The sequence below is a fragment of the Bidens hawaiensis genome, unplaced genomic scaffold, assembly GCF_021521415.1.
Source record: "Bidens hawaiensis isolate Kalapana, Puna unplaced genomic scaffold, B.hawaiensis_p1.1 tig00012228_1, whole genome shotgun sequence".
Lineage (NCBI taxonomy): Eukaryota > Viridiplantae > Streptophyta > Magnoliopsida > Asterales > Asteraceae > Bidens > Bidens hawaiensis.
In genome coordinates this window covers 541647-566413 of record NW_027491987.1, presented here as the reverse complement: position 1 = coordinate 566413, position 24767 = coordinate 541647, and the positions used below count along the sequence as shown (strand labels likewise).

At 40.5% G+C, this 24767-nt stretch overlaps 2 protein-coding genes across 2 annotated transcripts; one reads left to right on the top strand and one right to left on the bottom strand.

Moving 5' to 3' along the window:
* Positions 1-7214: 7214 nt before the first annotated feature.
* On the top strand, positions 7215-20675 carry LOC143540347 (profilin-2-like). Its single transcript, XM_077033435.1, has 4 exons — positions 7215-7358; positions 19355-19492; positions 19725-19867; positions 20545-20675. The coding sequence occupies exons 1-3, from the start codon at positions 7236-7238 to the stop codon at positions 19857-19859; spliced, it is 396 nt and encodes a 131-aa protein (XP_076889550.1). The 5' UTR covers positions 7215-7235; the 3' UTR covers positions 19860-19867; positions 20545-20675.
* Positions 20676-22059: 1384 nt separating this feature from the next.
* Positions 22060-24767, bottom strand: LOC143540365 (glucan endo-1,3-beta-glucosidase 13-like). Its single transcript, XM_077033449.1, has 3 exons — positions 23465-24767; positions 22464-22494; positions 22060-22374 (listed from the first exon to the last, which is right to left on the bottom strand). The coding sequence occupies exons 1-3, from the start codon at positions 24765-24767 to the stop codon at positions 22242-22244; spliced, it is 1467 nt and encodes a 488-aa protein (XP_076889564.1). The 3' UTR covers positions 22060-22241.

Sequence of the window (24767 nt, the reverse complement as noted above, 5' to 3'; positions counted from 1 at the left end):
TAACCAAATTCATATTGGCCCACAAGTAAACCAAGAAACATCATAGGAAAAGAAGCCACATTATATATATATATATATATATATATATATATATATATATATATATACACACATATATATATATACTAGTATATATATTAAAAACGAATAATGTAAAACAACCCCCGTAACACCGGGGATAAAATCTAGTATATATATATACACACACACACTAGATTTTATCCCCGGTGTTACGGGGGTTGTTTTACATTATTCGTTTTTAATATTTATATATGTATATTTGGATTTTAATATTATTTATTGTAAGGAAGTTAATAATTAATATACTTGAGGTTTGATGATGAAATGGTTTCACAAATAAATGATATGTTATAATCGTTTTTAATAATCGATTTCCGGACTCTTGGTAGCGGTGGTATGGTGTTGACGGACACGACAACGTTTCTAGCGTCTTCGATGAGGTCGTCAACTACTTATTCTGCCGATGAGGTCGTGTATAAAGATGCTTAAGTTAATTTTACACTTTTATTTGCTTATCGTAATAAGCTGGTGGAAGTTGTAATTGAGCTTTTAGTGTTACATTCCAATCTGCAAAACTTTTTGTGTTTGTGGGTAGGATTTTGGTTGAATAGGCTAGAAACAAATCAATAAATCCTTTTCTATTGTTGTTCTTTATATCAAAGTTTGTGACTGCAAATTTGCGTTCCGATTTTGATGGTTGATATTCAAATTTAACAAATTTCTAGAATTTATGGTTTCTAGCATCTTTTGATTCAAGCATGAAGAACAGAGAAGATGTGTTTGGGGTGGTGAGAGGGTTAGTGGTTTTGATTTGCCTAAATGCTTCCTATGCAACTCTTTCTCCTTCTGGCATTAGTTATGCAGGTTAGTTTCATATGTTTTTCTTTCATCTTAATTTTATTATTTTTAGTGCAGTTTATAGAATGAAATTACTTATGGTTATTAGTGGTTATGGCCCTTATATATGCAATTAAACTGTATGATAATTAGTTTTTTTGGAGACGGATCATTTAGTTTTAAGGGTAACATTGTAATTTTTGAAGCTAAAAAATGCTTCTAAATTTATTGATAACTCTTCACTTTAGCTAAGAGATTTTATTACTTAAAGAGTGTAAGGACTAAATATAGAAAACATGGAGATTAGACAATAGACAATATCTATATCCTATGAGTTTGTGGCTTACTAAAAATGGTCCTAGATTTGTATAATAAGGTGTGAAATACACTTTGGAAGAAGTGTTCAGACAAGCTTATTATGTTATAATTATAGAGTAAATTTTGAAAGTAATTAACTAAAGAGTCAAAGTTATAATCTTAAAAGTTTTCAATTATATTAATATTATAATTGTACAATTTAAACTGATAGGTCCCTTTAAGTAGCTAACGCAAGCACCCCTAAAACAACTGATTGGGCTTATCTATTTAATTTCTTAATGTTGCTAATAAGAAACAATTAGCTCTTGATACAAGCAACCCCAAACACCCCGTTATTAATATAATATATGTAAATCGGGTAACGAGATTCCTATGACCTCACTTACCGAGTTTGGAGCACTTGGGCTTGGTCATCTGCATAGCAGGTGAGTGATGTTTAACCAAATTATGAACTCAAAATTAGCATGAGTTTTATAATAAAATCAGTCATATTATATCATTCTTATTATTTTAGTTGACTTTCATCTTATTGATGTGAAATTTGTACTTGGGCAGACATTTGACGAAGGTGAAAAATGCTTAAGAGTCGGAGGTCCTTGAAACAAAAAAAATAAAACCTTGACATGACCGATTGAACATTGAAGTTAGCCAACATAAAGGTTTAGGGTGTGTGGATTCGCAGAATAACAAAACTTCGTTTAGGGTGTAAGGATTATGTTGAATAACATAACTTTTTTGGAATTATGTATTTGATTGTTCATTTGCTTTTTTTTTTCTTTTGTTTATTAGTTTCCAGATTTATCTACTACCTTATATATTACTCATTTATTTGTTTATGTATTTGTATTGTACACTGTGACATAGAGGCGGTTAGATGCGTGGTACATCTTTATGATTAAACTGCCTAACATTCACACTCCTTTCAAATGGGTTTGTCGGCACCCCTCACAACACGGGGGGTCTACCTACTAGTTATCATAATTTCATAATTGTTAAACGCACACCACGTTTTGAAGGGGATGAACACTAAGACCAACTCTATTCCTGAGTTTATTAGGTGCTGTTTGTTTTTGCAGAGGTAAAATATCTATAGTCTGCGTACCGCATCTGCAAACATATGTAGCAGAAGAGGTGGAGAGTAGAGAGAGACGGAGGTAGGGCTGTCACTTTTATTCGAAACCAAAACCCGACCCGAAAAAATCCGTACATGACCTGGAAAACCCAAACCTGAGAAAAGGCCTAACCCGAACCCGAACCGGAGTAATTCGGGTTGGTTCTTGGGTCTTAATTATAGGTTTCGGGTCAACCCGAAAAACTCGAATAAACTTTTAGTTTTAAAACCGTATATATTTTTAGGTATTACAGGTTAAGGATTAACCACTGATGTTATCAGAATTTAGTTCAAATCGACTGTTATCATTCCACCTATTATGAATGGATTGTTTATTGCTTATTAATGTTTCAATTTATGACTAAAAACAACTATAATCCAATACCCTAATCACGACATACTGAAGAAGATTATGACGATCATGTTTATTATGGTTGAACTTTGTTAAATTTTCTATTTTTAGGATGTTTATCGATTTATTTTTGTTTTGTTATTGGTTTCTTTACATTACGAGTAAAGAAGAATATGCTACATTTAAATTTAGCAATGTAGTTTTTATCATATGATACTCGAAACCCGATTAACCCAACAGAAAAAACCCGAACCCGAAGAAAGCATGAGAGATTTGGGTTGGATTTCAGGTATGAATTTAAAACTTTGAAGCCCGAAGAACCCGACCCAAAAAACCCGAAACCCAAAAAACGGCCCCGAAGAACACCCCTAGATGGAGGGTTGCTAGGGTTTCATTGAAGTGTTTGAGGAAAAGGGCTTGATGAAAATAATATGATATCAAATGGAAAGAAGAGGTTAGAAAATCATAGAAGCTAGCCAAGCCGCACGCGAGCTACTCGGGCTTAGATTGATGAAGAGCTCGAAACAAGCCGAGCTTTTTCGAGCTCGAGCCTAAAGTAAAGCTCGTTTAGTTATTGATCCCAAGCGCGAACCTTATATTGGAAGCTCGTTTAGGCTTGTTGAGCGTTGTGTATTCTTAAGTTTTACCTATTTTGGATTTATAAGCATTAGTTTCACACTACACAGCCGAGCTCATGCCGAACTTGGCTCATCTAAGGTTTTTTTTCCTAATATATAAAAATATTTAAAACGTATATAAATTAATTGCTGAATATTAAAGGAGCCGAGCCCAAGCTTGAAAAATTAACTCACAAGCTAAGATCAAGCTTTACAAAAAGAGCTTGAAACGGGCCAAATTTGATTGTTTGCATCCCTACAAGTCTACAACTCACAAAGGTATGAGGTAAAGCCAGGGTTGAAACCAAGAATTCACAAAAGAATATTATCTAATGTATATAAATTACAAGTTTGGTGCCCCTAAGCCGCCATTGGGTCACTTGGCGGCACCTTACTTGTCCATACAATTTTGTTTTTCGTTTTGGTACCGTAACGAACATAACGGAAGCTGGCCGAATGATATTTTTTTTCTTTTGTTTGTTTTAATTCCGATATCATAACAAACATGACGAAAACCGACCCAATTCACATAGACTCAACGTCTCAAAGTCCGGGACCGACAACGCTTGGTTTTACCAATATCCGAGTTTACCGATCAGCACCACCACATTGGTCCAATCATTTGTATATATATTTTTTCCTTTTTCAGCTCTGTTACCATAACAAATGTAACCGAAACCGTCCGAGTTTACCCAAGACTGACAACGCTCGGGTTTACTGATCAAACAAACTTCATTACGTAAACGATACTAACTGAATTTCACGTCAACTCACCAACATAACACTCAGGTTTTACCAAAACCCAGGTTTCAACGTTGAGGTTTTACCACCACGCGCCGGGTGAAAATCTAGTTAGATTATATTCGGAAATCCGTAATCGCAGACCACATTCTCTCTCGTTGTTTCCACGCTATATATTATTAACTAGATTAGAACCCGTGTCACACACGGGTTGGCCAAAAATATAATAAAACAAAATAAAAAAACATATATATATATATATATATACATACATAATAAGATAGATAATGGGTTCATATTATATAAACAATTATACTACTTTAAGTAAACATATAAACTACAATTCTCTAAATATTTCCTTACTTTGGTTTACAGTCATTGCAACATATGTATCAAAAAATTTTAATGTATATCAATTAAATTTCAATAAAACTACTTACAATTATTTTGAACTAAACATGAACCCAAGCCGGTCTTTTAAAATTACTTACAATTAACTGTATGATAAGGATGATATAAAGTTGCATTATGATGTGCAGACTGGTAAGATATTTGGGAGGGTTCTTTTTGTTATCACAAACCATTTTTCTTATCCTTCGGCTTTCCTTTAAGATAGCTAAACTTTAATATATATATATATATATATATATATATATATATATTTATAATAGTGATAGTAACATGGTCAGTTTAAAAAAAATGAAACTTACAATTTGTGGTAAATCTTTGTTGTGTTATTTGTTGTGTAGAGACTAAATTCTCATTGATGATAATTATATAAAAAAATAAAAAATTAAAGATGATAATTTTACTAAATAAATAAATAACTATTATGTAATCAATAATAAAAATAAGAGTTTAGAGAAATATACATCAGTAATATTAGATAGAGATATTCGCAAGGTAGTATTGCTAAATGTAGAACACATCATCTCCTTAAAAACAATAAAAGTCCATCGTTCTTCGAAAACAATCAACTAAGAATAAAAGTAATTCAAACATTGCATATTCGAAGACATTTCATCGTTAATCTATTAAGCATTGAATTTTGTAACTATATTAACTTGCTTTTTGGATATTTTAATGTGCGTTTTTAAAGATAAAATGTCTTTATTTAAATAATACTTATTGATAATTGATGACATACTTATTTTGTTTGTAATATATATCTAAGTAAAAAATTGGTGTTATATAATGATCATAGAATTAGGGTTTTAATTGAAAGACAACGAATTACATATAAATCAACTGCATGAATCAGATTACATGATTCAAATTAAATGAATCGCATTAAGAAGATAACCTGTGAATCGATTGAATCTGATCGAATATGTGTAAGTGAATCGATTGATTCCGATTGAGGGTGTTAACCCGATTGAATATGAGAAGGTGAAATAATTGAATGCGTGAATCTGATTACAAAAGTTTGATAGTTACCTTGAATACTGATGAATTTCAATGTAATAGGTAGATAGTGATTGCTAGGGTTAGAATATGTGAATTGGGATGAAAAAAATTCTGAATATGATAGGCATCGCAAGTTTGATGTTGAATTGAATTAAAGTAATTAAAACTAATTAAAAAATGCCATGTTGCACTTTGAAGAAATTTGGCGAAAAATAAAAGAAGAATTTGGTAGAAAACCCACTTGCCATGTGTCATTTTGAAGACTCTTTGTTAATTTAAAATAAAAGGAAAGATGTTGAGTTTTGAATTTAAAATAATTAAAAAAAATAGGAATTGCCATGTGGCACTTTAAACACTCCTTGTTAATTATAAAAAAGGAAGATTTCTTAAAAACCCACACTTCTCTTTTATTGTATAGGTAGACTAGTTTTAGAGCCCGTGTCACACACGGGATAATTCAAATTATAAAATTATAAGTAAAACAAATAATTACATAGCGTATATGAAAAAAATATATTATATCTGTGCTTGTATTTATATAATGTGTACATAAATTGATTTTATTTATATCACAAAATGTTTTTTTTAAATGAACTTATAAAAAAATGTCCGTGCAAAAACGTACTCGATAATGCTTCTTTCTATTGAAGAATTCATTTTCGGTGTCATATATGTATAATTGAAAGAATTTTGGTTATGAACCAATTTCGAAAATAGACTTCTCACATGATAGTAGTTCTAACCGCTCAGCACAAAAGAGGTGTTACCTTTATGATATATTTATCAATTTACCACCGATAAAAAAAAAGTAGGATATTAAATTGTAGCAATAGATGTTCTTTAAGAACTATGTTTTTCTGAGCTACACTATAAAAAATATTTTGATAAGTTTCAGAGGGCTTATCGACTTTGTCATAATAACAACATAAAAATAACATGTTAACCCATTCAACTTTGTGTATATTTTGTTTCATTTGAGCATAGTTATACATGACATGCTTCCTGTACAACGTTCTACTCACCATTGAAGGAAAAATTAATTAACATAAATATTTCAAATTTGATAAAAGTTAGAAGCATTGATAGTAATGGGGGTGGCATGTCGAAAGTGTTCGCAATCTTTTCTTAAATTTTAATTGTTGATGGAAAAATAGCCATGTAAATCCCGAACCTTTTGATTATTTCAAAAAATGCCCTTAAAATAAACTTGAAACCCGAATCATGTTTAAAATTATAACTTTCATACTTTTGACATTTTAAAGCCAACACTTTGAACCCATAACAAATTTGACGATAAATCTATTTTGCATTCTCAAACTTATAAAAATACTCAAAATTTTCATTTTTGACCCGTAACAAATTTTGACCAAAATATAGTTAACTTGTACCAAACAATCTATTTACCAACTTTTGACTCATAAAATCAAATTTAACTTCCACAAAAAACCCGAAACAATTTTCATTTAAGAAACATGATTTGTTGTTGATTTTTGGAATTCACTAAGTATTTTGAAATATATAGTAAAATAATATGTTAATATTTATATTTATAAAAATATAGATATTATATAAATATAGTGTAAAATGAAAGTGAATAATTATTGATTTATTACATATATTAGGGTATATTAGTTTTGAAGAGAAAAAATTATAAAAATTAACCAAAACATGATAAATGTACATTTATTTTACTTTATTAAAATACGCGGATATTATTATTATCTCACCAACTCATCTAATCTAAAACCTTTGCTAAATAAAACGCGTATTCAACTCCACCAAATAACACACATCAATTTTCGGAAGACCAAAACCAATAATAATATCACAGATGTTGTGGCAAGCGTACGTGGATGAGCACTTGATGTGCGAGATCGAAGGCAACAACCTCACCTCCGCCGCTATTCTCGGTCACGACGGCACTGTCTGGGCTCAGTCACCCAATTTCCCTCAGGTCGTTTTACCTCAATATTATTATTAGTATTATTATTATTATTTAAGCTTCGGATCTGATCAATAGGTTAATAATAAAAATATCTGTATGAAACAGTTCAGATTCATCATAATTTTATTTGACCTAATTTTTTTATTCAGTTGATTTGATTATCGCGTAGTTTTCAGATCGATTGAGCTTCGGATCTGATCAGTAGTTGAGATTCATCGGTCATTTGACCTAATGTGATTTCAATTGATTTGTTGGAGTCTATTTGTTGTTGATGAAGCTTCAGATCTGATCCATTGGTTAATATCCGTTTGTATCAGTTTTGTTATTCGAAAGGGGGTGGCGACGCAGCTGTTGCCGGCTTACCTCTTTTATTATAAACTAGATTTTCACTCGGGGCAATTGATAAAACTTTAATGTTGAAATCTGGGTGTTGGTAAAACCGAGCGTTGAAAAAGCCCGAGCGTTACATCGGTGAGTTGACGCGAATTCAGTTAGCATTATTTACGTTTTTCACGGTATAGATACCATTGGTAAAACCTTAGCGTCCAAAAAAATATATTCGCCAGAATTAACATATAAAAGAATATATTAGTTAAAACGACGTTTGAATGGTCGATAAACCCGGCGGTGATAAAACTCAAGCGTTCGGTCCAAGGGATTGAGGCGTTAACTGGACACGAATTCGGTCGGTTTCGGCTGCGTTTGTTATGGTACCGGAACTAAAAAAAGGGGGAAAAATATAAAAATGAGGGAACCAATGGGTGGTGTCGGTCGATAAACTCAGGCATTGGTAAAACCGAGCGTTGTCTGTCACGGACATGGAGACGTTGAGTCTATGCGAATTCGGTCGGTTTTCGTCACGTTTGTTATGATATCGGAATTAAACAAATAAAAGAGAAAACAAAATTGTCATTCGCTCAGCTTCCGTTACGGTACCAAAACGGAAAAAACAAAACAAAATGCTATGACATGTAAGGTGCCGTCCAGTGGCGCAATGACGGCTTAGCAGCACCAAACTTCAGATTTATATATATTAGATGATGTTATTCAAAAAGGAAAAAAATTATTAACTAAAAAAATTCGCTTATTGCGTAATTTTTACATTGATTGAAATCAACTTTGGATTTGATGTATAGGTTGGTATCCTTACGGTCCTGTTCGGATTAATCGATTATAAGTGAAAAATATCATTTGAGCTAATTGGTTATCGAATTGGTTTGATTATTGCATGGCTTTTACTTGAATTGATTTGTCTGCTGTTGAGTAGATTAATATCCGTATGTTCCGGTCAGTGGCGAACCCAGGAAAAAATTTCACAGGGGTCGGAAGAGGGTCGATGTCAAATTTCATATAGGTCGATCGGGATTTTAACATATATATACATTTAAAAGAAAAATTCGTAGGGGTCAGCCGATGCCATTGGTTCCGGTTCAGATTCGATGCGTTTGTTTGTTGATCTGGATCATTGTATTTCATGTGTTGATCTGGATCGGTTTTTGGTGTCAGGTTCTCCTGGCACTAGGTTAATTTGTTTTTTAAACAACTTAAATTCACATTTATCATAAAAGAATCCAATTACAATACTAGGTTAATTTGTTTTTAAACAACTTAAATTCACATTTATAATAAAAGGATCCAATTACAATAGAGAGGCAAGTAAGCAGGCAACAAGCTGCGCTGCCGCCCCCTTTTGAATGGCAAAACCAATCCTACTGAAAACAAAGTTATCGTTATTCGGCGTCGATGAGTTACTACGCACGACCCGTTGAACTTTTTTCAGAAACGTAGCAGCATCGGGGGCGAGAGACCCAAATCAACTGGATCATTGTATTTCATGTGTTTGTTGATTTGGCTTGATTGCGATCAGTTTTTGGTGTCAGGGTCTCCTAAGAACCTGGCGCTAGGTTAATTTGTTTTCTAGGTCACAAACGCGTGTTTCGATCTAATTTAGTTTAATCACCAACAGATTTCAGTAAAGATTATATGAGTTAGGTTGAGAAAAAGAAAATGGTTAAGTTGTCTGTACTTGTTGAGTGATGAAGAGGTAGGTCCCAGCAGAGCTCAGTTGGACCCGCAAGACTCACCTTGAATAGGGACGTCTGCGCGGTTGGACCCGCAAGACTCACCTTAAACAGGAACGTCTGCGCAGTTGGACCCGCAAGACTCACCTCGAAGACGGACGTCTGCGCAAAGACCAACTGGATCTGCAGGACCAACCATGCTCAGAGACGCGACGTCCTTACGCGCAGTACGCAAGCTGTTCCCGCAGGAAAAGCCTCCCAATGGTGACGTACTCCGCCTGTTCCCGCAGCTACGGATACTAGCCATCAGGGAAGGCTACCCGCACAGCAAGGCTACACGCACAAGGCACTAACTCAAATAATTCAGTAGTCACCTGAAGAGGGAATGAGCAAGCCAGGAATACTCCCGCCCAAAGCCGGGAATTCTCCCGCCCAAATGAGCCTGTCCGTACGCTACTGGAGGACCTTTTGTACTATACCTGCCAAGGTATGGACAAAAGATCTGACCAAAGCAGCGACAGCTCACTGACAACAGTACGATGAGCAGCACGCTCTAGTACTTTGTCACTATCAGCCGCTGCCTACTCACCAACCCCTGTCGTAGCACGTGCGTAGCCTGCAGTTGGTGGAAAAGGAATAGTACACAGCCGGCCTGGTCACTATCAGCCGCTGCCTACCCACCAACCACCAGCATGACACGTGCGTAGCCCACAGTTGGTAGAACAGGAATACTATTCAGCCGGCTGTACCTTCTTGGACACCTACCTTCGGCTATAAATACTCCAACACCTTGGAACGGTATCATATCTTATTATCATATCTTCTCATATATCTGCTCTAGTCATTTCTCTTAATATACACTTATATTCAAGAGCAATCTAGTCTGATTCTCACGCCGGAGGGTGGTCACAAGGAGGTACCCCCCCCCCCTTCTCAGTGACGAGCTCACGGTGTCTGTTTTGCAAGTCATCTGAAGAACAACCATCTTGCCGGACCTAACCCTCGTGGGAAACATCTACTTAACCCCCAGATTATCCGTAATCTGCCCGGGGTCACTTAGTGTTTCTTCATTGGCGCCATCCGTGCATAAAAGCTAGAACTTATTCTTTTTCAGTTTTTTCAAAACTTCTGGAAAGATGGTTAACGTTACTCCGGTCCCGAGGCCAGCGAGTGACCAAGAAACCCCGGTAGTCACAACCCCAGCTACTGGGAGGAACACCGGCGACTACACAAATTTTACGAACACTACCCCGGTTACTCAAGCCGGGGCAAGTGCAGTAAATTTTACGAACACTACCCCGGTTACCCAAGCCGGGGCAAGTGCAGTAAACAATCATCCCCTGAGATTCATTGATACCCAGGTAGAAAGACAACAGACGAGGCTCCCCCGCCAAACACTTGAACAAGTTAAAGCATGGGCGGAAGCACGTCAGAAGGAATTCCAAGCTGAGTTGGACGAACGCTTACGTTCCATCCAACAGGCTGACGAATTTGGAAGCACTCGACAACAGCTCAACATGAGCAGTGAGTACGAGTACTCGGACGATGATCGGGAGGAATTCGACACCGACGCAAACCCTCGCCATAGGGCGAAAGGGAAGCGTAAGGAAACGGACTTCCAACCGAGAAGGAATTTCGAAGAAACCTTCAAACCAAGGAACGCGGGGGGAAACCCGCGTGACTTCTCCAAAACCTTTAGACCAACTGCTGCAAATGCGGGAACGTCCAAGTTTGCAAGGGACATTACGGAAGCAATCGCCCCGAGAAGTGCCACACAGATGTCCAACATCGGCACTTATGATGGTATATCCGACCCAGACGATCATTTGAACAGATTCATAGCGGGGGCAACCGTCAGCAACTGGACGGAACCCACGTGGTGTTATATGTTCCAGATGACGCTGGTTGGAGCAGCCAGAGCGTGGTTTGACCGTCTACCGGTCCACCACATCTACGATTGGGCGGACTTCCAGCAAAAGTTCAGCCAACACTTCAGTCAACAAAGAAAGTACACCGAAGAGCAATGGACGATTCTCAACTGCATCCGAGAAGATGAGTCTTTACTAGACTTCATCACGCGCTTCAATTCAAAGAAGCTAAGTCTGGGCACTATTAGCGAAGATCTTGTTCGCGCTGCTTTCATCCAGGGCGCGAAAGACCCAGAGCTCATCCGCACCTTAACGGGTAAAGACGGCATGCCATCCACGTGGGATGCCATCATGACAGCAGCAAAACGCTTCGCGAAAACGGAAAAGCAACTGGGTAGAGATCTTCCCCAGAGCACAAACCTCTACACCCAGAAAACAAGAGAAAACAACGTCCTCACCGCCCGACTAAACAAAAAGAGGAAGCTAGGCATTTGGCAATCAAGGGTAAACTTTGACACCTCATCCAGCTCTCGCCCTCGGTTAGGCGGAAAGGATAACATGCAGTCGTCGAACCGGAACTTCAGATGGACGCCACTCACCAAAAGCGTCACCGAGATATTCGCCACCGAGAGGCTCCCATGGCCAGAGGCTCCAATTATCCGACAGCGTCCAAACGCTGATCAAAGCAAATTCTGTGACTTCCACAGGACAAGAGGCCACACCACCGAGGAATGCTTAGACTTGAAGGACATCGTCGAAGCATTTGTCAGAGATGGGAAACTCACGCACCTCGTGGCGTAATGAACGCTGAGCAGGCTAATGCGTGTAGAACCCCAGTTGGTGAAAACAGGAATGAAACTGCAGCTTCAATGTTGGAGACTACATACTGCGTAAACAACGAGATTCCGAACCAGGTGAATATCGGCTCGAAAGGCTCGATGACACCCCCATCCCAAAAACATGGAAGGGAGTTCAATTACACAGGTTGCATGTAGATCAATTCCAAACTTGTAAAGAAGGCCCAGAGCCACTTCTAATGGAAATGATTCTCCTTATCACATTGACGCTGATGGTCTTACATTTATACTTATGAACTTTCCACACTGATATGCCGGTATTCACCGCATAAATGTGAAAGGAAGTCGTTGCGTGTGGACGGCGGCAAAACCCACATAAACACAAAAAACGGCAAAAATTTGTGAGATGACAACCTTCACGCAGGTCAGTTATAGGTAAAGTTTGGTCATCCCACTAAATGAAAGTGACGGTCCTACTCGCACAATCATGATAGAGGAAACTGAACATTAACCTATTGACAACCGCGCGTCGAAAGGTTTAACTTATTCAAAACACTGATACCGGTATTCACCGCATAAATAAGTGGGGAAGTCGTTGCGTGTGGATGGCGGCAAAACCCGCATAAACACAAAAAACGGCAAACCTTCACGCATGTCAGTTATAGGTGAAGATTGGTCATCCCACTAAATGAAAGTGACGGTCCTACCCGCACAATCATGATAGAGGAAACTAAACACTAACCTATTGGCAACCGCGCGTCGAACGGTTAACTTATTCAAAAACACTTGGAAAATTGCTAAGTTAAACTAAAGTGCACGAGCGAATCATATGTTGTTTATGCGGCAAAGCAAGTGCCAAATTAAGCTATAATATACATGAGCGAGTCGTATAACGTTTATAAAGCAAGTCATCCAGTGAAAGTGGCGGTCCTACCCGCACAAACATTTATATTGCATAAAAAATTCAAACATTACAATGGCCGGGTATCTACCCGCCTACAGAAATATAAATCAATCCTAACGGTGGGAAGGGATCTCAAGGTTCAAACTTCAGGACCACTCCCTCCAAACCCACTTGTTCCCGCACCATCAGTTGGCTGTGGCGGTCCAAGGAAAGTTTTGAGAATGGTTAGCCCATCATCAGCAGCAGCAATTTCGTTCACCTTCTCCACCACCGGATGCGGGAAGACAGCATGCTGGTTCACTGCTTGGTCATAGGCAGCTTCAGTGTCCACGTCATAAAGAGGGAAGTTGGAAGGCGGGATGCCCTTCTCAACAAACCCCAGACCAAGCAAGAAACCAGCCTTTTCCCCATCCTCATGGGAAGCGTTGAGGGCTGCGCTCATGGCATCGTCGTAAGATGTGTCCGTGAAGATCCGATGCACAACCTACAAAAAGAAAAAATATATCAAACTTTTCTAAGTATAAAGGAAAGCGTAAAGACGTTATCAAGCTAAGCTTACCTGCGACAACGCTTCTCGTAGAAGCCATTCCTTGGTAATCAGAGCCTCCTGGAGGGCAGCTTGAGCTTGGTTACGGGCGCGTTCGGCTTCACTTTTGTTAAGGTTGGCAAGCAACACTTCCTTAGCAGCAGCCTCTTCAACCCCCCTTAGCTTACGCTCAGTATGGTCAAACATACCCCTCTGGTCCAAGATCTCTTGATGCTTCTTGGCGTCTTCCATGGCCAAGGCATCATGAGCCTGCTGGAGCCTCTCTAGTTTGGCTTTAAGCTCCTCATTCTCGGCGCGCAGAGGCTCAACAACAGCTTCAGCCTTGGTGGCCCTCTCGGTCGCGTTCCGCGCAGTTTCCTTAGCCAACCGAAGCTGTTCGTTAACAGCTTGGGCAGCCTTGGAACGGGCCTCGAGACGGGCCTGAACTTCAACCTCGAGGGCCTTGAAGGCCTTTTCCTTCTCCGCAGCAACGGCGGAAAGTCTCCTATTCTCCTCCCGGATAGCCCGCGCCTGAGCCACTTCTTGGATACGCGCAGCTTTTAACTTGTCGTTTTCACGACAAAGCAACTCGACGCACGGCTGCATCCGGGCAAGGAGAATCCGAAGCTCATTTGTCAGCCTACCCTCCTGGTAGCTAGACATGGCTTCCCCCAACGCGCCACTTGGGGCCGCGTGACGCGCCCACTCGACGCAGTCCACGGCCGTCCGAAGGGTTGTTCCCCGGCGGATGTTCCACCGTGGAACATACACCTCATTCGAATCTGACACTGCAAAAACCAAAAGCAGTTAGGAAAAGATGATAAAAAAAAGAAGCCAAAATAACCCTACGCACCTGTAGGGTCGACAACAGGCCGATAGCCACCAAACCCATCACCTGAACCTAAGGGATATCCATCCAATAGGTCAAGGAGACGGGAAGGAGGCAAAGATTGGCTAGACGCCCCAACCCCAAACATACCTGCTGAACCGGCCGGGGACGAGATAGTCGTCGGTGCCGGAGGCACGGTTGAAGCCGCCGCGGTAGAGACCATCGGTGGTGAACTCACTGGAGGTGAACTCACAACCGTGGCCGCCGCTGCGGAGGAACCCGCAGAAAAACTCACCGCCGACTCAGTGAAAGACGCAGTAAATATGGCACTGACAGCCGGCGGAGAGGACGTTACAGTTGGAACAGTTGCCTCAACCGGGTGAGCAACTGAACCAACACTTGAAACAGGCGCAGCCGCCTGGGTCATCGCCTCGGGTAGGTTGACCAAACCTACCGTCATGGGTCCAGAAACGCCCCTCCCCGCTCCACTCTGGAATGCGGTAGCATCCACGCCTGCACAAAGACGATATATAAGTATAATGGCGGAAAGATATGCAGTTAAAGTAAATGAAGTTTATACTTACGAGTCTTCTTGAGCTTGAAGGTTCGGACCGGCGGAGACGAACCCGATGGAGCCGGCCTCTTCATGCCGGTTACCGTCATCGTCCTGGGCTGCTCGGAGGTGACAGCTGTCTCAACCTCCGGAACAGTGGCCTCACCATCACCAGGGTTCCCCGCCGCCTCCTCACTTTCGGTCTCTGAATCAGACCGGTTCCCCTGATCGGCAGTGGAGGCAACCTTCGCCTTGCCCTTCCCGCCAGCAGCCTTCTTCTTCCGCGCGAAGAAAGGACCATCTGCGGATTCCTCATCAGAAGATGACAAAATTAGAGGAATTCCGGCAGAGGTTTGAGCATTGAGGGGGCGAGGGTTAAATAATCCTTTACCTGGCCGCGTGGCGCTCAGAATCTCGTGGCCCGGCGGGTAGACCTCCACGAACCGATCCGCCGTTTGCTCAAGGATGGGCAACTCGTTCTCATCAAGAGCATGAGTACCCAGCCGAGCGAGACCACCAGCCTCCCGCGGATGCAGGAGCGATTGTAAGTCATTCCCCTCTGAAATAAAAAGAGAAACAGTTAGAAGAAAAACCCTAAATCAGCAAAGAAGGCGGAGCATACCGTAAGGGATAAAGTTCAAACCGTATTCGAGGACGATAGGAATCTGTGGCGCCTCTGCCCCAGCATCCTTCCACACCCGGCTCATCCCGAGCATCACCATCCCAGACTCCGCAAAGCGGTAAACCGGAGTCTGGATCCGGGAGATCTTGGCAAACCATTCCGCCTCCTGGTAGTTGGAGGCGTGAAGGTTGGGGAGTGCTCTCCCGTTCTTGAATGTCATCGCAATAGGGACGACACGGGCAGAGATGTAGAAAAACTCCCGCTTCCAAGACCGAAGACTGCGCTCGGTAGCACAAATCTTCAAACCCTTAATCCGGGTGACCAAGGTGTACCAGCCTTGGATGCACCTCCAGGAGTAGAAGGTCATCAGGCGGTCGACATGGGGCTCCACACCAAGAATGAGGCACACCCATTCAAAATGGCGGATCTTGGCGATCGCCATTGGGTGTACCTCCGTCAGGTGCACACCGTGTCTCTCCAAAACACGGTATACAAACTTCGTCAATGGGAACCTGAGATTCCCATAGACGAAGAATGCAGCATATACCCCTATCTTGCCTTTGGGTGCATCGTACACCGTCTGATGAGACGCAGGAAACTCTGGCTCGAAAGGCTCGAGCATGAACTTCCTGACGATGTACTGATAAACGTCGACGGAAAGAGCACACTGGCACTCCCCAGCAGTACTCTTATCTTCTTTGTCAGACGTCGGGTTCTCGATGTACACGTCGGACTCCTCGGCAATAGCCTCAGGATCATGAATGGAAGACATGTTTTGGATGTAAAGAACGATTTCAGGAGAATGCTCAACGGAAAAGTTAGAGTATTCGCCAGAAATCGTTTAGCAGAAGAAGAGAGAAGTGAAAGTGTGGATTAAGATGCACCCTCTCCCCCTTTATATACTCATCGCAATGAATGCGATGAATTTAATGCGGAAGAGAGAGGAAAACGCAGGTGCAATGAAACTATGACACGTGGAAAAAGCAAGCTGGCAACAGCTGTTGACAGGACGCGTGCCGTAAACTTCGCACCCACGCGCCCGAAAACTCGCGCCCACGCGCCTGAAAAAGCGTCTGGAATGACCATATACTGTCACGTCGCCATAACTTCCTGCACGTCCTGAAACTGTCAGAAGAAACCGTCGGACGACACTAACGTCCCTTCAACAGTTTGGATTGTTCTTATCCTTTCACCAACTCTTCGAATTTCAAAAAGATGCAAAAAGATTCAAAAGTAAGCGGGACCTTACCCCCTTACCTTGGCAACCAAGTAACTATAAGACAGGTGCGGGTACAGTGTCAAGGCAAAACCCTTCACATACTTAGCACCTGCAGGGAATTGAAGCCAAGAATACCTCGGCAACCAAGTAACTATAAGACGGGTGCGGGTACAGTGTCAAGGCAAAACCCTTCACATACTTGGCACCTGCAGGGAATTGACGCCAGGAATACCTTGGAAGTAAAGTAACTATAAGACGAGTGCGGGTACAGTGTCAAGGCAAAACCCTTCACATACTTAGCACTCCGCAAGGAATTGAAACCAAGAAGGATCTTCTGGGCCATGCTTGCGGAAACGGAAATAACATCCCCGCATAGCGGGAACGTTGAGAAGTAGATTGTCTGAAGCTCCAAGATGGAATTGGTTGTTTAACATAATTGATCACTATGTTTAAAACTACCAAAACCTCATGGAGAATCTACACAACTGGAACTCAACGCTCCTGACTTGCGAGGAGGTTACAGACCTACCCGCATCATACCCAAAGATCAAGCAGAAAAGTCGGGAATTTCTGCACGTGACATTAGGACTTCCGCGGGAAGAATCCCCATGGAAAACCTTAAAACTAAACCCTTTTCAAAATCCCTTGCTTAAGTCCAAAAGTTCACCTCACTTATTAACAATTCATGAGAAGAACATTGGACTGGGGGGGACTTGAAGAGGTAGGTCCCAGCAGAGCCCAGTTGAACCCGCAAGACTCACCTTGAACAGGGACGTCTGCGCGGTTGGACCCGCAAGACTCACCTTAAACAGGAACGTCTGCGCAGTTGGACCCGCAAGACTCACCTCGAAGACAGACGTCTGCGCAAAGACCAACTGGATCCGCAGGACCAACCATGCTCAGAGACGCGACGTCCTTACGCAGTACGCAAGCTGTTCCCGCAGGAAAAGCCTCCCAATGGTGACGTACTCCGCCTGTTCCCGCAGCTACGGATACTAGCCATCAGGGAAGGCTACCCGCACAGCAAGGCTACACGCACAAGGCACTAACTCAAATAATTCAGTAGTCACCTGAAGAGGGAATGAGCAAGCCAGGAATACTCCCGCCCAAATGAGCCTGTCCGTACGCTACTGGAGGACCTTTTGTACTATACCTGCCAAAGTATGGACAAAAGATCTGACCAAAGCAGCGACAGCTCACTGACAACAGTACGACGAGCAGCACGCTCTAGTACTTTGTCACTATCAGCCGCTGCATACTCACCAACCCCTGTCGTAGCACGTGCGTAGCCTGCAGTTGGTGGAAAAGGAATAGTACACAGCCGGCCTGGTCACTATCAGCCGCTGCCTACCCACCAACCACCAGCATGACACGTGCGTAGCCCATAGTTGGTAGAACAGGAATACTATTCAGCCGGCTGTACCTTCTTGGACACCTACCTTCGGCTATAAATACTCCAACACCTTGGAACGGTATCATATCTTATTATCATATCTTCTCATATATCTGCTCTAGTCATTTCTCTTAATATACACTTATATTCAAGAGCAATCTAGTCTGATTCTCACGCCGGAGGGTGGTCACAAGGAGGTACCCCCCCCCCCCTTCTCAGTGACGAGCTCACGGTGTCTGTTTTGCAGGTCATCTGAAGAACAACCATCTTGCCGGACCTAACCCTCGTGGGAAACATCTACTTAACCCCCAGATTATCCGTAATCTGCCCGGGGTCACTTAGTGTTTCTTCAGTTAAGTTGTCTGTACTTGTTGAGTGATGAAATCGTTAATGAAGTGCGTAAATTTATTGAACTAATCTTACCAGATATTTTAGTGTTTAAAAGCTAGAAATGTAAATTTATTATCTATAAATAACTTTTTAGCATTTTCATGGTAACGAACACCTCGCTTACATGAAGTGCGTGCTTCGTGTATCACTAAAATAGAGTGTGTATCTGACCGTATGTAGCTGGTCAGCTTAGAAGGTTTAAGCAAATTCAAACAACAGAAAGTTTGTTGCTTGGATCTATTAGCTAATACTTTTTAACCCCTGCCCTTTGTTGAACTAACATCTATCTTTTTATTGATGTGCAGGTGAAGCCGGAGGAAATAACCGCTATCATGAAAGATTTTGATGAGCCTGGCTCACTCGCTCCGGAGGAAACTTTTTAGCATTTTCATGGTAACGAACACCTCGCTTACATGAAGTGCGTGCTTCGTGTATCACTAAAATAGAGTGTGTATCTGACCGTATGTAGCTGGTCAGCTTAGAAGGTTTAAGCAAATTCAAACAACAGAAAGTTTGTTGCTTGGATCTATTAGCTAATACTTTTTAACCCCTGCCCTTTGTTGAACTAACATCTATCTTTTTATTGATGTGCAGGTGAAGCCGGAGGAAATAACCGCTATCATGAAAGATTTTGATGAGCCTGGCTCACTCGCTCCGGAGGAAACTTTTTAGCATTTTCATGGTAACGAACACCTCGCTTACATGAAGTGCGTGCTTCGTGTATCACTAAAATAGAGTGTGTATCTGACCGTATGTAGCTGGTCAGCTTAGAAGGTTTAAGCAAATTCAAACAACAGAAAGTTTGTTGCTTGGATCTATTAGCTAATACTTTTTAACCCCTGCCCTTTGTTGAACTAACATCTATCTTTTTATTGATGTGCAGGTGAAGCCGGAGGAAATAACCACTATCATGAAAGATTTTGATGAGCCTGGCTCACTCGCTCCGACCGGCTTACACCTTGGTGGGACCAAATATATGGTGATTCAAGGCGAGCCAGGAGTTGTCATTCGAGGCAAAAAGGTGATTAGTTTGCACTTTTATTTTAATAAAATATAGCTAAACGTGAACAAGCCAAATGGGCTGAAAGTTATACTAAGTGTATTCTTGACTGCATACAACCTCGTGTTTTCTTCATATATTCAGATTATTATTGATTTGTTTTTGTTTTCGTATTTTGACTCGATTCGTCTCACTAAAACAAACCCAACTCTCTGGTAATTAGTTACTGAGTTTGATTATTGTTTGATTACAGGGACCTGGTGGTGTTACGGTCAAAAAGACCGGAATGGCTCTAATCATCGGCATCTATGACGAGCCCATGGCTCCAGGCCAATGCAACCTGATTGTTGAAAGGCTTGGTGACTACCTCGTTGACCAGGGTTATTAATTTGTTTGGTATGTTCCTTTTTAATTTATTCGTTTCATTAATGTTGTCTCATTTTCGTCACATTTACTTATGAATGGGTTAACAAACGAACTTCCAGCTGAACGGTTCACGAACAGTTCACCAAACGTCATCCAAAAAATTTGTGTTTGTTTAATTAAACGAACGAACATGAACTGCATGTCTCGTTCGTTCATTTATGTTCGTGAACGTTCGTTTATGTTTGTTTATTTGTGTTCATTTATGTTGGTTTATTAATGTTCGTTTACATATTAATAGAAAATAATAAAATATGATCTTGAAAAGTCATCTAGTTAATGATTTTATATATGTTCATTTGTGTTTTAAAATTTATGTTCGTTTTATGTTTGTGTTCATTTACATTTGTTTATATATGCTCATTTTTGTTTGTTTATCTTTGTTTAGCTATGTTCATGTATGTTCGTGAACTATTCGTTTAAAGGTTAAACAAACGAACATAAACGAACACGGACACAAAATATGGGTTCGGTTAAGTGTTCGTGTTCGTTTAAAGTTAAACGAACGAACACGAACACGCCCTTGTTCGTGCTCGTTGGTTTCGTTTATGGTGCATTTTATTATCGCATAATAATCTGAAATAATTCTTGTTTTAGTATTTTTATAATTTTTGTAATACCGGAACGTTTAACGACTAGAAATGTTGCAGGGAAACGATACGGTGTGACGATATATTAAAGATTAATCAAACTTATGGTGGTGTTACCTTCATCATTAAATGTTTTATAAGAACTTGTTTTGGTGGATATTCTAAATGCTATATTATTATCATGATATCTTCTTTGTTTGTGTATGTTGTAACTTTTTACCCTATTTTTTTTACCATTATTAGTCTCGTATTAATGGCATATAATGTTATTTGCATATTTGCATAATATTAAATATTATTTGTTTGCCTGCTAGAGCTTAGGGCTTTGCGTTTTTGTGCTTGAGTGACGTAATCTAAGAATGGGTTACCTTCTAGGAAGTCTTTACTCGGATAAAGAAAAAACAAAGTTGCGAACTTTTAGTGGTCAAAGTTGATAATACTAATCGCTTGATGGGCCGAATGTTGTGTTACTGTTGTTGAGCTTTTATTGTTAACAATCTTGTAACCTAGTGGGTTGTTCAAGAAGCTCATGACTTATAGCTCGCAAAGTTGATTTTAAATGACCTGAGCCGAGCTCAACCCCCTCAGCTTGGGTCATGGCTCGATCATAGGCTCATTTAAATTCAAGTTAGAGCCGGGCTGCCTCATTTAATTTTGAGCTCGGGCTCGAACCAATCCTGGCTCGACTCTGAGGAGGGTAGTTACCTCTACCCTTCAAGAATAGAGATGCTGCTTCTAGTGAAACGAATTGTAAACACAATATTCACATACTTCACTAATATAAACACGACATATATTCTTGTTACGCTCACTTGTACAAGCAAACATTCCGAAATATAACCCTTTATTTCGTGAGCATACAACAGTTATAACATCTATAGAAATATATTTTGGATGTTACCATGGTTATCTTATGAACTCACCCATACACTTGGTATGCTAGAGCATTCTCATCTCTCCTGTATCTCTAAATCCAAAATTAAAATTAAAAAACGCTACATTTTCTTATTTTTAATTAAATAATAAATAATATATTGTTTATTCTTTTATTGTTATCTTTTCTCTTCTCCGCTCACGATCACTTTAAAAAAATATTAAAAATTATGTATGGTGAATAATTTTTCAAATATACAAAAATACCATTATCTTTTCTAAAAGAACCATATAAGTTGCTGTTCAAAAAGCCGATTGCTCGAAGCTCAGGCTCATGGCTTGCTTGATAAAAGCTCGAATAAAACTAACTAAAAGAACTTGTTTTGACCTGAGTTGAGTTGGCTCATTTTTGTAACCGAGCCGAAATCGACCATGGCTCAGCTCGGGATATGACTCGGCTCGTTGGCTCGATCTTAGGCTCGTTTAAGTTCAAAATCGAGCTCAATTGGCACCTGGGCTGCCTCATTTAATTTCGAGCTCGAAATCACCCAGGCACGACTCGTGAATAGATGCAAGAACTTGTTTGCATTATGTACAAATCTATTCAAAACGGTTATGTACTCAAACTTGATAATGCCCGAATGTGAGTTCAAATAAACCACACATATATAACGTTAACGCTCAATATCACGCTTACGGTACAACAGAAACAGAACATGCAGCATTCACATTTACTACATTTTGACGGTACATGTTTACAACATTATCTGGCTACCATACCATACTCCTACCCTTATGATACAAAATTAGGGAAGATATTGCATAAATTAACTACCTAAAACAACAAAATACATACCGAAGCACGTGTCTCTTTAGACATTGGTTCAAAGAAATTGGATCGCCGTGAAAACTATCATGAGCAGATAATAATATTGATTCAGGACTGCAAAGTCGCGTCGCCCTGAAGAAGTTGCATTTGCACTTGTGGTTACATTATTCGCGGCGGTTTTGTTACTCCTGCTACAAGTTTGGGTTTAGCTAAAAATATGTAAACTATTATTATAAAAAAGATAAATGTTTTTACAAGGTTTGATGATTTTACATACCCGGCTGTCAAGTACAAGCAATTGTCGTAACCTGTGCATACAAAGATCAAAGTTTAAAAACAAAAACCGATGAAAGATAAGTAAAATTATAGAAATAGAGTCAACATTTGACTTCTGTGAGTCAACATATAACTAGACGCAAAAAGATAATATTAGCTAAATGGAAATTGGGCAAACGAAAACGATCGTTTTTTTTAAGTTATGGTTTTATAATCATACTTAATCTATTAACTATCAAGTAATCAAAATAAATTTTCAAAAAAAGGTATCCGTAAGTCAACTAAGCCCGCTTGTAACATGTCCTATAACGGGTCGGGTTAAGCTGACCCACGAAAATGTTAGGTTGTTTTTATTGTGAACTATATTAAGAGTTATTGCATTTGCATCATTGGAAAAACTAAATTATCATGCTGATGACAATTTAAGTGGCTCTATGTGCTAAAGCAGGTCAAAATACACAAACCGAAATTAACATTTTCGGGTCAATATATCCAAATCAATATTATCCGAGTCAAAATACGTTAACACATCAAAATATCCGAATCAACATAACTCAGGCCAAAATATCCAAATCAACATTACCCTGGTCAAAATGCGTAAGCGAGTTAAAATATTCGAATCAACATAACCCAGGCCAAAATACCCAAATCAAGATAATCCGGGTCAAAATCCGTAAGCGACTTAAAATATCTGAATCAACATGACCCGGGTCAAAATACCCAAATCAACATAACCCGGGTCAAAATACGTAAGCGAGTTAAAATATCCAAATCAACATGACCCGGGTCAAAATACCCAAATCAGCATAACCCGGGTCAAGATACTTGGATCAATATAACCGGGTCAATACATAAACAGGTCAAAAAAACCAAATCATAACTGGAGTCAAAATATGTAAACGGGTCAAAATACCCAAATCAACATAACCCTGGCCAAAAAATAAACGGGTCAAAACACTTTTAACATAACCCAAGTGAAAATAAATGGGTCAAATCACTTACTCGGATTCTGGTTCGTTTTAACCCCAGCTCCTCCAAAGCTGCAAGCAATATCAGTAGCCCCATTTTGCTGATAATAACTATTAAATGCATACGAAGCATGCGACACCAAACTATCAGGCTCGAAGCATGGCTGACTGGGCTGGATCGGCGAACAATCCACATTCCCGGACCCACAGGCCCAATCCAGCCCGTTTCTCAAATCCTCTTCCGATGCATTCGCACTCGCAATACACCACGAAGTCCCTTTCACACTCGTTAAATTCCCGCCATTATTAACGTCAACCGTACCTTTCCCGGTAAAATCGATATTATAAACGCTCGTTTGATCCGGATAATACAAACCCCAGTTCCGTTCAGATTCCAAACCGGGCTTTCGGTTCTCGTTAAACAACGAGAAGATATAAACGTCGAGCGCCTCACCGGGTCGAGCTGGTGTCCCCGTGTTATTGATGACGTGGCGAATAAGGTTCGTGTTATACGTTTGCGCGTTTTCGGGCGTGGCTGCAGTTTCTTTCAGGGAGCCTTTCGAGGGCCAGCCCGTTTCGGTTACTTTGATTTTTATCGTTTTGTAGTTTAAACCCGCTAACGCGAAGTAAATCGAGTCGATTTGCGCGTCGAACATGTTCATGTAGAGTAAACCCGTGTTCGGGTCGATAACTTCCGACGACGACTCGAAAAGCGCGTAGTCTAACGACACGTTAGTCGACGAGTCGCGGTACGCATAGTACGGGTACACGTTGACCAAAAACGGGGACTCGTTTTCGGCAAGGAAGTCGAGTAACGGTTTTAAAAAGCCCGCGTGTTTGCTGTTAAACGAACCCGCGGACGGAGGGTACGATCGGGATAACACGCCTAACGAGTGGGTTGTTGAGACCTTAATTCTACGGTGTAACCCGGCTTTTCTAAGGGCATTATAGACATTTGTCATCGCGGGGACCACCATCGATGACACATTATCACGGGCTTCGGTAACTTCGGCTCCAACGGTAATGTACGTTATTTTGGTGGCCGGGTAGTACGGGAGGATGCTGTTTTTGAGCCACGTGTCGGCGTTTGATTGGAACTGGGAAAAGGGTAAGAGGTCGGAATTGGGGATACCGACCATGAGCTCGATTCCGGTGTTGGCAAAGGCTTTGAGGACTTGGATGTTGGAATCGTATATCCGGACAGAGTTTATGTTTTGGGCTTTGATTAAGTCGACGGCTTTATCCGGGGTCGGGAGATCGTCTGCGTTTCTTCCATAGCAGATTCCTACTTTGCTTGCATTGCAGGTTCCTGGAATAATATAAATGATAAGATTCAT

Excerpts from the sequence above, each read along its gene's own strand:
- LOC143540347 (XM_077033435.1), top strand. The coding sequence starts at position 7,236 with ATGTTGTGGCAAGCGTACGTGGATGAGCACTTGATGTGCGAGATCGAA. Across the intron at positions 7,359-19,354 it reads AGTCACCCAATTTCCCTCAG|GTGAAGCCGGAGGAAATAAC; the intron begins GTCGTTTTACCT and ends ATTGATGTGCAG. Across the intron at positions 19,493-19,724 it reads TTGTCATTCGAGGCAAAAAG|GGACCTGGTGGTGTTACGGT; the intron begins GTGATTAGTTTG and ends GTTTGATTACAG.
- LOC143540365 (XM_077033449.1), bottom strand. The coding sequence starts at position 24,767 with ATGAATCTTATCATTTATATTATTCCAGGAACCTGCAATGCAAGCAAA. Across the intron at positions 22,495-23,464 it reads TAAAACGAACCAGAATCCGA|GTTACGACAATTGCTTGTAC; the intron begins GTAAGTGATTTG and ends TTGTATGCACAG. Across the intron at positions 22,375-22,463 it reads TGCTTGTACTTGACAGCCGG|GAGTAACAAAACCGCCGCGA; the intron begins GTATGTAAAATC and ends AACTTGTAGCAG.